The sequence below is a fragment of the Pan troglodytes genome, chromosome 11 (genome assembly GCF_028858775.2).
Source record: "Pan troglodytes isolate AG18354 chromosome 11, NHGRI_mPanTro3-v2.0_pri, whole genome shotgun sequence".
Lineage (NCBI taxonomy): Eukaryota > Metazoa > Chordata > Mammalia > Primates > Hominidae > Pan > Pan troglodytes.
In genome coordinates, this window is record NC_072409.2 from 76,128,567 (window position 1) to 76,142,116 (window position 13,550).

Sequence of the window (13,550 nt, forward strand, 5' to 3'; positions counted from 1 at the left end):
TGGGACTACAGGCGTCCGCCACCACATCCGACTAATTTTTAGTAAAGACAGGGTTTTACCGTGTTAGCCAGGATGGTCTCAATCTCCTGACCTCGTGATCTGCCCATCTTGGCCTCCCAAAGTGCTGGGATTACAGGCGTGAGCCACCACACTCAGCCTTTAACTGAAGAAGTTCTTTACATGTCAAAGAAATTATATAAGCCAAAATACTTTTCCTCAGTTTTCCAAGTATCCATGGTGTTTTTTTCTACATCCTTTTGTTAATATAGTTGAATCTATCAATCTTTTATAGTTTCTATTTCTTCATACTTAAAAAAGCCTTCTTTGCTGTAAGATTATTTTAAAATTCGTCTTTCTCTAGTATTATGATTCCATTTTCCATGCTTAAATCTTTGCTTCATATGGAATTTATTTGGGTGTGGAATGCAGGAAGTCATGATTCAGTGTTACCTTTTTCCAGATAGCTACCAATCACTCTATTTCTCACTGATCTGAAATGCTACCTTTAATAAATAATACTAAATTCCCATATGCATTTTATTTTTAGATTTTCTATTCTGTTACACTATAGTAGTAGTCTATCTATTACTCATGCATAATTTCCAAACTATTTTAATTACTGAAGATTTCTAATGTTCTTTGATATTTAATGGGATAGTCCCTTCTCATTTATCTTCATTCTCAGAAATGTGCTTTATATTTTGCTGATTATGTCTCCCCATTTGGACTTTAAAAACAAAACTGTTAGGCCGGGCACAGTGGCTCATGCCTGTAATCCCAGTGCTTTGGGAGGCCGAGGCAGGTGTATCACCTGATGTCAGGAGTTCAAGACCAGCCTGGTCAACATGGTGAAACCCTGTCTCTACTAAAAATACAAAAATTAGCCGGGCATGGTGGTGTGCACCTATAATCCCAGCTACTTGGGATGCTGAGGCAGGAAAATCACTCAAACCTGGGAGATAGAGGTTGCATTGAGCCGAGATTGCACCATTGCACTCCAGCTTGGGCGACAGAGTGAGACTCTGTCTCAAAAAAAAAAGAAAAGAGAAAAAAAAAAACTGTTGGTAACTTTTATTGAGATTGCTCTAAAGTAACAGAGCAATCTAGGGAGAAATGACATCTTTATGATGCTAAGACTTCCTATTGAAGAACATGAATTCATTTCTTGTTCTTAACATTGCAACTGAACAAAATACAGAATCCTGATTCCGAATACATCCTGCTGGTCCACCAAAAACTTTACACTGGCGTAGAAATTCAATTATCATCAATATAATATAGTTAACCAATATGTGTAGTAAAATCACAAATGTATATCAGCTAAAACAATAAACGATAATTTTCATTTGTTTTAAGCTAAAGATTTATTTCCAGCTAATGCTTTATTTTCTATACCAACTAGAATGGCATGTTAGGATTACAATTTACAGTTATCATTATAATCATATAAGGGAAATATACTTCAATAGTCACCTAATACATATTAAAATATTTATACCACCATTCCAAATAGTATTTTAAAAACCTAAAATGAATTTCCATTTACTGGCTTTACCTCTAAAACAAAAATTATTACATATACGTGTGTGTGTATATATATGTACGTGTGTATGTGTTTCTGTGTGTATTTATACACACACATACGTTTTTTCTTCTTCAGTATGGCTTGGCATTAGTAGTTACATAATTAAAGCGTGTCACTGATTTACCTCTAATGTTGACAGCAGAATTTCCATTCCTGTAGAACCTTTGGCTGTCATTTCTCTCCTTGTTTTTTCTGAAAAGTAGCAAACAATTTTTTTCTCAAACATAAATTTTTAAAAGTATGTATAGTTTTGTTGCATATAGCTAATAAAGATTCAACAAGTCTCCACTGGTACAGTAAACACTCTAACTTGGTTCACAGACGTTCTTCCCTCTGATGTTGCTAATTCTACCATATGTGGACTTCGAGATTTCAGTTAACATGGCATTCTTCACATTTCATCACAGCTCCTGTCATGAATTAGGTGATTCCTATCCATCCATTTAAAATCTTAAAATCGATAATATAGTACAGGTGCCAGAACTAGGAGTAAGGGAGGAGTCTTACCTCATCTTCATGAGTAGAACTAGAAGATTGTTCATCAAAATGGGTGAAAACAAAAACCTACTACCATTTTCCAATGCTATGATTGCATTAATATCTTTTTTTTTTTTTTTTTTTGAGACGGAGTCTCATTCTGTCGCCCAGGCTGGAGTGCAACGGCGCAATCTCCGCTCACTACAACCTCCGCCTCCCGGGTTTAAGTGATTCTCCTGCCTCAGCCTCCTGAGTAGCTGGGATTACAAGTGTGTGCCACCATGCCCAGCTAATTTTTGTATTTTTAGTAGAGACGGGGTTTTACCCTGTTGGTCAGGCAGGTCTTGAACTCCTGACCTCATGATCCACCTGCCTTGGCTTCCCAAAGTGCTGGGATTACAGGTGTGAGCCACCATGCCCGACCTGTATTAATACTATTTTAAAATTCTGTATCACACAAAAACAAACAAAACTAACAAAAGGCTACTTCTGAAACAATCTGGAGACCAGATCACCCAAATGATCCTTTTCCTCTCATTAGGATTGGTTAAAAAAAAAAAAAAAAGCATAGATTATTTCTATTAGGTGAAGGTTTCTAGAGCTTCTCCACAATTCTTCTCCTTTGATTAGCAAAAGAAGAAAAGTACATCCTAGGTCAACATTTAGAAAAGGAACTAACATTTACTATTCCATAGCTACATTATGTCATTTATAACTCCCTTCAACCCTCTGGGGGAAAAAAAACTACTCTTTTCATGGATCTAAAGATTTAAGTTTAGAAAGGAGAATAAATCTGTACAAGTCGCTGAGCAAACAAGTGAAAAGACCAGGTGATCACTTGTGTTTCTGAACCCAAAACTTATAGTCTTCCAGCATTTAATGCACTTTATGTCAAACCTCAATACTAATGCCAGAAATTATTCTAATACAGAATGACAGTGCCATTTATTTCACATTTTGAGATTTTAAAAAACACAATCAACCCACTCTCAATACAGTACATATTCCACAATGAAGTTCAAAGGACTGATACCAAATTCAATGTTCCACATGGAGATAGTCAAGGGAGTTTAAGAGAAGAACAACAGATAGTGAGGCCCTGATTAAAGGAAAATATCAACACAGATGGGAGAAAAACAAACTCAGGCTAAGCCTTTAGAATATCATACTTTTGTTCTGAGCAAATCCTGTTCAACTTCATGAATCTGACATCACTTGAAAATTAAGTTACTCTAAATTAGGAGTAAACAGAGGGAAAAATGTACTACAGAAGGGACATAGTATAATGTTATTTATGACAACTACCTATGACTAGCTACAAAATAAATATGCTGGAGAGTACATGTCATATTTATCTTAAAACAACAATCTCATGCTATCATGCATCATCTCGGGTTCAGTTAATGGACTTCACTAAACTTAAGGAACCTTACATCTTTCAAAACAGAAACTCCCGTAAGTGATATGAAGACCTAAAATAATATTCACCAGTTCCTTGCTGCCACATTGCTAATGCTTAAAAGAATATAAAATTTACCTAGAACAAAGGAAAAACTCATTAATGAGAGTAAAATTAAATTTCTCCTTTTTAAAAAGTATGTCATTCCTTCTGATAATGCAACCTATCCTTTACTTTTTCTCCAGCCCTGCTGCCTCCACCAAAAAATGTTGAGTTGCAAAATAAAACATTGTTTCAAATATCTAATGTACCCTTGATGTAATATTTTAAAGGCCCCTGATTTAATATTAAAGTCAAATTATTTTTCAATATTAATATCACTACTAACAAGCCATTACATTTTCACCTCCATGAAGGGTAAAAAAAACTCTCTTCCTTTGAAGACAGTATAATGCAGCCTCCCCTTGTTAACATTCACCACTGTTTTGTTTACACCTCACACTAAATGAAAATTAGGTGTTTAGACTAACAGTTTTCTACTCTACTCCAAATTCTGCCATGATCTTGGGAGACTTCAATGTCATTGTGGAAAATTCATTCAAATACCTAGTTCCATAGTTTCTCGACCTCATAACAAAATCCTTCCCTCTGTGCTCCAATTCATCAACCCTCTGAATGGCCATTCTCAGGACCTCAAACTGCTCTGCCTCTGATATCTTAATCTCTAATCTTCTACTTATGGCCCATAACCTCCTAACATTTCTATTCATCTTTCCTTCATAAAGACTATATAAACCTCACTGTCACCTTTGTTGAAACTTCTTATCCAGTGTGAGGTAGCACTGTTTTCCCACAGTATCAGTCCCCTCCATACTTAACTTGGATTCCAAGCACCCCCACCCCCACCAATTTTCCCACCACAAACCCTGATACAGAAGTGAATCCCAAAAAGCTGAGTTCCCTGCTCCTACATCAGAGTAAAAATAACACCACAATTTAAGACTGTTAATACCATAAAATTAATGAATTGCAACCTCACTTGGGAACACAAAACTGCTCCTTTCACTTATCTTAGCTCACATCCATCACCATCTGCCCTGCCATAGCCCATAGCTATTTCAACATTTATAGTAGCCCTCAATCTTTCCTCTCATTCTCTGGACTTCTCAGAACCTACATTTTTCCTCATTAAAATGAAGCAAAGTAATTAGTTAACAAAACATTTTACTAATAACAACCAAACTCTATATGCTCCTGTACCAAAATCCTTGACAATCTTGCATTCCTTCAGCCAGTAAATGGCAGAGAGGAGCAGGACAGTGGAGGTTAGGAAGAAATGTCCTTTCACCTATGTTCTGAATTCCATCCTTTCTACCTTCTTATGAAACTTTATCTTCAACCTCTACCAACATATCAGTTGTTCCCTCTCAACCAATAAATACACTTTTTATTATTCCACATACTTACCAAATCTTATTTTACCCTGCCTCCCCCTCTATTTCCCTCTTTTCTTTCTCGGTGAAGCTCCTCAAACAAGTACTCTATATTCCCTGTGATTATTTCATTTGCCATTCACATTATAACATACTGCAATCTTCCACCTAATCCTACCACTTGAAAAGTGCTTTTGTTGTGATCAGTAATTTGTTAATAATCCAATCAAAAAGAACTTTAACCTTCCTAACACTTAGCACTGTTGACTACTGCATCTTCCTTTGGCTTCTTTAAATATAATCCTTCCCAGTTATCATAATGCTGTATTCTTTCTTTAACAGCTTCAATTATCTGAATGTTAGATTAGATTTACAGACAAGAACTTTAAAGCAGCTATTATAATAAATGACGTTAAAGTAAAGAAGTACACAATGAATGAAAAGATGGGAAAACACAGCAGAGAAATAGAAACTACAAAAGCAAAAGAACCAAGTGCACACTTGAGAATAAAAAAAAAAAATCTGAAATAAATTATCAGATAGCTAACTGGAAGGATGCATAGGAAAGAGGCAGTGAAACTGACAATAGAACAATAGAAATTATCCAACCCAAATAACAGAGAATTAAACTTAAAAGATATAAGCCTCAACAACAGCTGAAAAACTATCAAAAATCTAATATATGTATAATTATACTTCCACAAGACAAATAGGGAAAATAAGGGAGAAAAAAAACTGAGCAACCAAAAATGTCCCAAATTTGACTAAAGATATAAATTTACAGATTCAAAAATCTCAGTGAATTCCAAGCAGGGTAACTATGAAGAAAACTACAGCCAGTCAAACTTGAAAAGCAAAATCCAAAAAAAAAATAAATAAATAAATCCTGAAATCAGTTAGAAAAAAATCACACATAACATTCAGGAAAATGAAGATTCAAATGACAACAGAGTTCTCATTTGAAATTATGGAGGCCATAAAATGGTGGAAACACAATTGTAAGCACACTTTAAAAATGCTAAAAGACGATGATGATGAAACTGCCAAACCAGAATTCTATATCCAGTAAAAATATCCTTCAAAAATGGTGAAATAAATTCACTGTCAGATTAAGGAAAAAAAATCTTCCACAGCCAACCTGAACTACTGGAAGTGACAAAATTCTGTAGGCTAAAGAGAAATGGCACCAGATCAAACTCACATCATTAGAAAAGAATAAAGAGCTTCCAAAATGGTAAATATCTCTGCAAATGTAAAAACTACCTTTTTTCTTCTTAATGTCTTTAAAACATACATGACTTGATAAAGCAAAAATTGTGTTGTAATGTATACAGATGTAGATACATATGACAATTACAGCTGAAGAATGGTAGAAAAAATTTAAGATTCTAAATTTACATGAAGTAACAATAATAATTCTAAGCAAACTGTGAAAAGTTAATGACATTTAGTGCAATATTCAAAGAAATTACTCCTTAAAAATGAAAAGAGGTATAACTAAAAAGCCAATAGGTAAATTAAAACGAAATTCTAAAAAAAAGTTCAAATAATCCAAAATAGGGTAGGACAGGAAGAAAAGGAATAAAAAACATAAAAGACAAACAGAAAATAAAATTGTAGACCTAAATCCAGTCAACAACTACATTAAATGTTAACAGACCAAATGCTCAAATTAAACACTCAGACTGTCAAACTGGATGTTTTTTTTAAAAAGATCCAACTATATACTGTCTACAGAAATCACACTTTGGATTCAATGACACAAAAAGGCTGGGAGTAAAAGAATAGAAAAGACTATATCATGCAAACAGCAACCGTAGGAAAGCTTGAAGGGTTATACTAATATCAGACAAAATAAACTTCAGACAAAGAACACTGCCAGAGATAAAGAGAAACTTTCCATAATTATAAAGGGGTAAATCATCAGGAAGACATAAAAATCATGTGAATGCACTTGATTATCTTCACCCTCTTATAGCCCTATCTAAATGTGCACAGTTCCCAGGACACAAACCTCAGCTTTCTCACTCCACAACTCCTTCTAAGAAAACTTAATTCCACCCCCATTACTTTAACTATCAATCTGTTGGCTCTAAATCCTGCTCTTCATTCAGAACTTCTTTATAAAGCAAAAGATTGTGTAAGCAATAATTACAACATTGTATTGTTGGGATTCTAATATGTATAAACATAACATGTAAATCAATAACAGCATAAAGAATGAGAAGGAAATGAAGCTATATGGGAAGTTTTGATATTGACTGGAATTAAGTACACTGTAAAAAGATGCACATTTTAATCCCTATAGGAACCACTAAGAAAAGAACTCCAATTTCTTTAAGTTAGATAACAACAAAAGCAGTGAAAGAATGAGAAGAATGTAAAAGACATGAAACAAAACAATTAGCAAAATGGCAGATGTAAATCCAATCATATTAATAAATGCATTAAATTGGAAGCACTAAAACACTCAGACTAGTTAAGAAGCAAGATCCAACAATATGTTATCTTCAAGAAACACACTTTAGATTCCAAGGTACAAACAGGTTCAAAGTAAAAGGAATGAAAAAAGGTACGATATGCAAAGAGTAATAATCATTAGGCAGCTGGAGTGGCAATATTATCATTAGACAAAATGAACTTTAAGTCTAGAACTATTATGAGACAAAAAGCAATATTTCACAATGATGGAAGAGGCAAACTATCAGGAAAATGAAACAACTATAAATGTATACACAGCTAAGAACAGGGCCTCAAAATACATTAACCAAAACCTGCCAAAATTAAAAAGATATACAATTTAATAATATTTTAACACCTAACTCTTAATAATTAACAGAGCACCTGGACAGAAAATCAACAGCGTATAAGAGATCTGAACAACACTATCAACTAACCTAATTGATACTTATAGAACACTTCACCCAACAACAGCAGAATATACATTCTTTTCAAGTATGCATGGAACATTTTTCAGGAGAAACCATAAACTAAGTCATAAAACAAGTCTCAAGCAATTCCAAGGATTGAAATCAATCAAAGTATATTCTCCAGCCAAAAGAATTAAATTAGAAATCAACAGAAGGAAATTTAGGAATTCCTGAAATATTGGGAAATTAAACAACACACTTCTAAAAAAAAAAATGGGTCAAAGAAAAAAACCACGAAGAAAATTAGAACATATTGTCAACTGAATCAAAACAAAAATACAATATATCAAAATCTGTAGAATGTAGCTAAAGCAGTGTTTACAGAAAAATCTATGGCTTTGAATGCCTCCAGTAGAAATAAAGGTCTCAAAATAAATAATCTAGGCTTCCACTGTAAGAAAATGGCGGCCAGGCGCGGTGGCTCATGCCTGTAATCCCAGGACTTTGGGAGGCCGAGGTAGGTGGATCACCTGAGGTCAGGAGTTTGAGACCAGCCTGGCCAACACGGTGAAACCCCGTCTCTACTAAAAATACAAAAAATTAGCCGGGTGTGGTGGCAGATGCCTGTAATCCAGCTACTTAGGGGGCTGAAGCAGGAGAATCACTTGAACCCAGGAGGCAGAGGTTGCAGTGAGCCGAGATCACACCATTGCACTCCAGCCTGGGCAACAAGAATGAAACTCTGTCTCAAAATTTTAAAAAAAAAAAAAAAAAAGGCAAAAAAAAGAGCATATTAAACTCAAAACAAGCAGAAAGAAGAAAGCAATAAATAAAAGAAGGAAATCAATGAAACAAAACAGAGAAAGTCAATTAAACCAGAAGTTAATTCTTTAAAAATATCAACAAAATTGACAAACTTTTAGCTAGGCTAGGGTCTCTTAACCTCAGCACTCTTGACATTTTGGAACAGATAATTCTTTCTTGTGGTGGGCTGATCTATATATTATAGAATGTTCAGCAACATCTCGGGCTTCTATCCAACAAATTACAGTAAGCCTCACTAAAAAAAAATTTACAACTAAAAATGTCACCAAACATTGCCAATGTCCCTGGGGGAAAAAGTGGGGCAGACACAATCACTCCTGGTTGAGAACTAATAAGCTGACAGACCAAGAAAAAAGAAAGGACACAATCAAAATCAGGAATGAAAGACACATCACTCCCTACTCTATAGAAACTAAAAGGATTATAAGGAAAGATTAGCAACAACCATGGGTCAACAAATTAACCATTTGCATGAAAGTCGATAATAGAAATGTTTCTAGGAAAAAAACTAAGGGGAAATTGCAAGAAATAACCATGTTCACTGTACATAAGTAGTTAACGAGAGGCAAATTATGGAAATTTATAAGTTTATTGTGTGAATAAAATGTGTTGTAGGGGTTGGTTTTTTATATCATTTAAATACATAGGTAGTATATGCTTGTTGCAACAATTTAAATGTCTGAAACAAAATTAGCTTACCTTATTCTCCCCCATTCCTATTCCATCAATATAGCTACTGCTAACAATTTGATGTGTATCCTTCCTTTTATTTTTTGGCCTGGCTCATACAAATATTACATACAAATATAATGGTTTATTTTGTACAAAAATGAGACTATACATATTTTGTACAAAAATGAGACTATACACCTTTACAGTCATATGAACTAAAGAAACTTGCTGTATGTAATATACTAAATTTAAGCCTCCAAGAGCGTGCATATAGTTACACATTTGAACTGTATGTTTCAACTATAATTTTTTTTTCAATGTCTACAATAAAGTTTATAGGAACTCAGCCATGCCTGTTTCTTTATGTATCATCTATGGCTGTTCTTGTGCTAAAGGGCAGAGACTGTATGGCCCACAAAGCCTAAAATATGTCTATCTGGCCCTTCCCAGAAAATGCTAGCCATTCCCTGCTCTAGAGCAGTAGCTTTCAATTTTGGAACCATCTGGAAAGCCTTAACAATTAAGATTTAATTGGTTTGGGGTGAGCCTGGGTGTAGGGGTTACAAGAGTCCCCATCATAAATAATGTATTATTCATAATAGCTGCATAATATGGCTATAAATTTCCACTTTGGTATATCAAAAATTACTCACACATTCTCTCAGTGATAGACATTTAGGTTGTTTCTTGAACTTTGACATCACAAATAATGCCACATGAATATCTCTATACTCTCTCTAACTAGCATTTTTATTTCAGTTAAAATATATTTCTTGGCCGGGCACAGTGGCTCACGCCTGTAATCCCAGCACTGTGGGAGGCCGAGACGGGCAGATCGCCTGAGGTCAAGAGTTCAAGACCAGCCTGGCCAACATGGTGAAATTCCATCTCTACTAAAAATATAAAAAATTAGCCTGGTGTTGTGGCCTATGCCTGTAATCCCAGCTACTTGGGGGGCTGAGACAAAGAATGGCTTGAACTCGGGAAGTGCAGGTTGCCATGAGTGGAGATTGTGCCACTGCACTACAGCCCGGGCAACAGAGTGAGAGAGACTCTGCCTCAAAAAAAAAAATATATATATCTATATAGATATATATATCTATATCTATAGATATAGATATAGATATAGATATAGATATATATATATATCTTAAAGTAAAAATCAAATACCAGGTGCTGGGTCAAATACCAGGTACAATTTGTTTTAGTACACATTGCCAGATTATTTTCCCCAAGTTTGTAATAATTACTACACCTCCAACAGTGTATGAGAGTACCCTCTCCCCGTGCCTTCAACAGCACCAGACATTGTCATTCTAATTTCTGTCAATCTGACTACTGAAAGATATCTTTGTTGTTGTTTTCATTAGCAGTTCCTGAACTGTAAGGGAGTAAAGAAAATTTTTGTACATTTCTTGGTTGTTTGCATTTCTTCTTTCAACTATAAATTCCAAACTTTCTCTCCCAAATGGATAGCTAACTGGATTATCCTATAAAGGATGGGACTGCCTTTCACTACCAACTTATACTGTGTTGGTTGGCTAATCCTAGGCACTATAAACAGAGTCACTATATTATACACCCCAAGGGACAGTATTCAGGAGTTAGACCCCAGTGGTGGCTGAAAAGGTGGGAAGAGGGTCATTCTCTGATAGTGGTATGGTCAGGAGTATTTTCAGTGGTGAGGAGTATTTTCAGTGGTGGGAAGAGGGTCATTCTCTGATAGTGGTATGGTCAGGAGTACTTTCAGTGGTGGGAAGAGGGTCATTCTCTGATAGTGGTAAGGTCAGGAGTACTTTCAGTGGTGGGAAGAAAGTCATTCTCTGATAGCGGTAGGGTCAGGAGTATTTTCAGTGGTGGGAAGAGGGTCATTCTCTGATAGCGGTATGGTCAGGAGTATTTTCAGTGGTGGGAAGAGGGTCATTCTTTGATAGCAGTATGGTCAGGAGTATTTTCAGTGGTGGGAAGAGGGTCATTCTCTGATAGTGATAGGGTCAGGAGTATTTTCAGTGGTGGTAAGAGGGTCATTCTCTGATAGTGGTATGGTCAGGAGTATTTTCAGTGGTGGGAAGAGGGTCATTCCCTGATAGCGGTATGATTAGGAGTATTTTCAGTGGTAATGCTGGAGTAGGGGTTCTAGGTTGTGACACAAAGAAGAGTCTACAGTGGTAGGAGCAATGGACAAAAGTGTTTATCTATAGGTCTGAAGGATTCATTTTCTTTTGTTTTTGTTGGGTTTTTTGTTTGGTTGGTTTTTTTGAGGAGGAGGTATTTCATATGACAATGCAGTGAATATACCTGGCACATTTAATTTTGCACTGATATAACGAACACCCTTGTTCATTAGTTGCCTTAGTTGATAAGTACAATATTTCCAGAGCCTGGAATCCAATACAGTGGCTTTCTTAATTAAAAGGTACAGGTATTTTAAATTACGCAAGAAACAATGGGGTGGTATCAACTATCCTCCAAATGCATGGGCTACATGGGAGGACGTTATCAAAATAAATATAAGGGTCTATGACCAAGAAGAAGGGTTAACAGACACTGAGATCTTGAAACACTAAATGCCTGCCAAACATCTTATTTGAATGACCTAAGCCTCCAGAATAATGAAATTTTTAAAAATTAAATAAAGATTATAATTATTAGACCTTAATTCTAACAGAAATACCTTTTATGTGCACTGTTAAATATTAAAGTAGTGCTGGTTTTCTCTTATTCAAAAAAAAAAGAGTGTGTGTGTGTGTGTGTGTGTGTTTTAAATCATGCACAGTTTTTAGTCTCATCAAAGTCCTTTTTACTATTAAGGTAATCACATGGATTTTATTTGACCTGTTCAGATAATGTTATAGTGATATATTTCCTGGTATCTTGCATTCCTGAAATGTGTTCTTTAACAATGATATTCATATTTCCATGTACAGACTTAATTCCCTAAAGTTTTATTTGAGCCTTTTCACATTATGTTCCTGAGTACAAAGTCAATACTATTTGTGTACTCTGTCAGGGTTTCGATATCAATTTAGTACTATTACCATCATAAAATATTAAAAAAGTCTAATTACAGCTGACATTTGTAGAACATTTTAAACATTCTTTTTACATGCTTCTCATGTAAATCTCATGACAACCCCGTGATATTCGTTACCTCTACTTCAGAGATGGTACAGCTATTATACATCTTAGAAATTCAATAACTTCCCTAAGGTACCCAACCACTAAATAGTAGAGCCTGAATTTCAAAGTGAGGACCCCATAATAACCAATATTCTATGCTACTTGATATCTTTTTGCCAAAAATCTATATCAAGTAGCACTGGAATTAGGTACTATTTGTAAATGGGAGGGTGGTAATCATATATAAGTAAAATTGTAATCATTATTAGAAACCATGCTTTGAAGATCAATTTCCTCCAAAGTTATTCAGTTTTCCACTCAAGTCAATTTGAGAAAGTTTGGTTTTTGTTTTTTTTGTTTTTTTTTTTTTTAATGAGACGGAGTCTTGCTGTCGCCCAGGCTGGAGTGCAGTGGCACGATCTCAGCTCACTGCAACCTCCACCTCTTGGGTTCCAGTGATTCTCCTGCCTCAGCCTCCCGAGTAGCTGGGATTATAGGTGCATGCCACCACACCCGGCTAATTTTTGTATTTTTTAGTAGAGACGGGGTTTCACCATATTGGCCAGGCTGGTCTCAAAACTACTGACTTCATGATCTGCCCACCTCGGCCTCCCAAAGTGCTGGGATTACAGGTGTGAGCCACCACACCCGGCCTGAAAGTTCAATTTTTGTGGAAAATCATCCATTATTAGAAGTTTGAACATTTTTAGCATCCACTTTTAAAGAATTAAAAAAGCATTTCAAAAACAAAGAAGAGATCAATGTTTACCTTGACTCTGAGCCAGATGAAGAATTTTTGATGTAACATATCGGGCAGTGTCTGATTCTGAAGGCTCAGCATTGATCTTCTCCAGTTGAGCCAGGAGTCCTACGATCCTAGAATTATTGGTAAGGCTAAAAAGAACGTAGAATGTTAGGGCACATTCTAAATCAATGGTGTAAATTCAATACTATAACGATCAGTGTTTAAAAAACAATTCTACTCTTTTAAAAACAGTAAGCATTTACACGTCGCACTTCCTTACTCTGTTCTATAGCTTAATATTGTTAAAATTCTACTGACTTGAGTGAGAAACACATTCTATTTCAGAAAACCACAAATCACAAATATCCCTTCAACCCTGTTCAGTAATCTTACATCACACCTGGAAAGTTCACCTTTCCACTCT

General features: G+C 35.4%; 1 protein-coding gene across 11 annotated transcripts in view; it reads right to left on the bottom strand.

The window, feature by feature from the left end:
- The window catches only part of AGTPBP1 (ATP/GTP binding carboxypeptidase 1), a 195,711-nt gene that overhangs the window by 133,572 nt on the left and 48,589 nt on the right, over positions 1-13,550 (bottom strand). For 9 of the 11 annotated variants that reach the window (XM_054658866.2, XM_054658865.2, XM_001136417.6 and 6 more), the window contains 2 exons: positions 13,151-13,275; positions 1,710-1,777 (listed from right to left, as the gene is read on the bottom strand). In XM_054658866.2, coding sequence (XP_054514841.1) covers positions 1,710-1,777; positions 13,151-13,275 — 193 coding nt within the window. Of the gene's footprint in view, positions 1-1,709; positions 1,778-13,150; positions 13,276-13,550 lie in introns of those variants that run through there. The other 2 variants (XM_063788537.1, XM_016961056.3) reach the window with 2 other exon arrangements.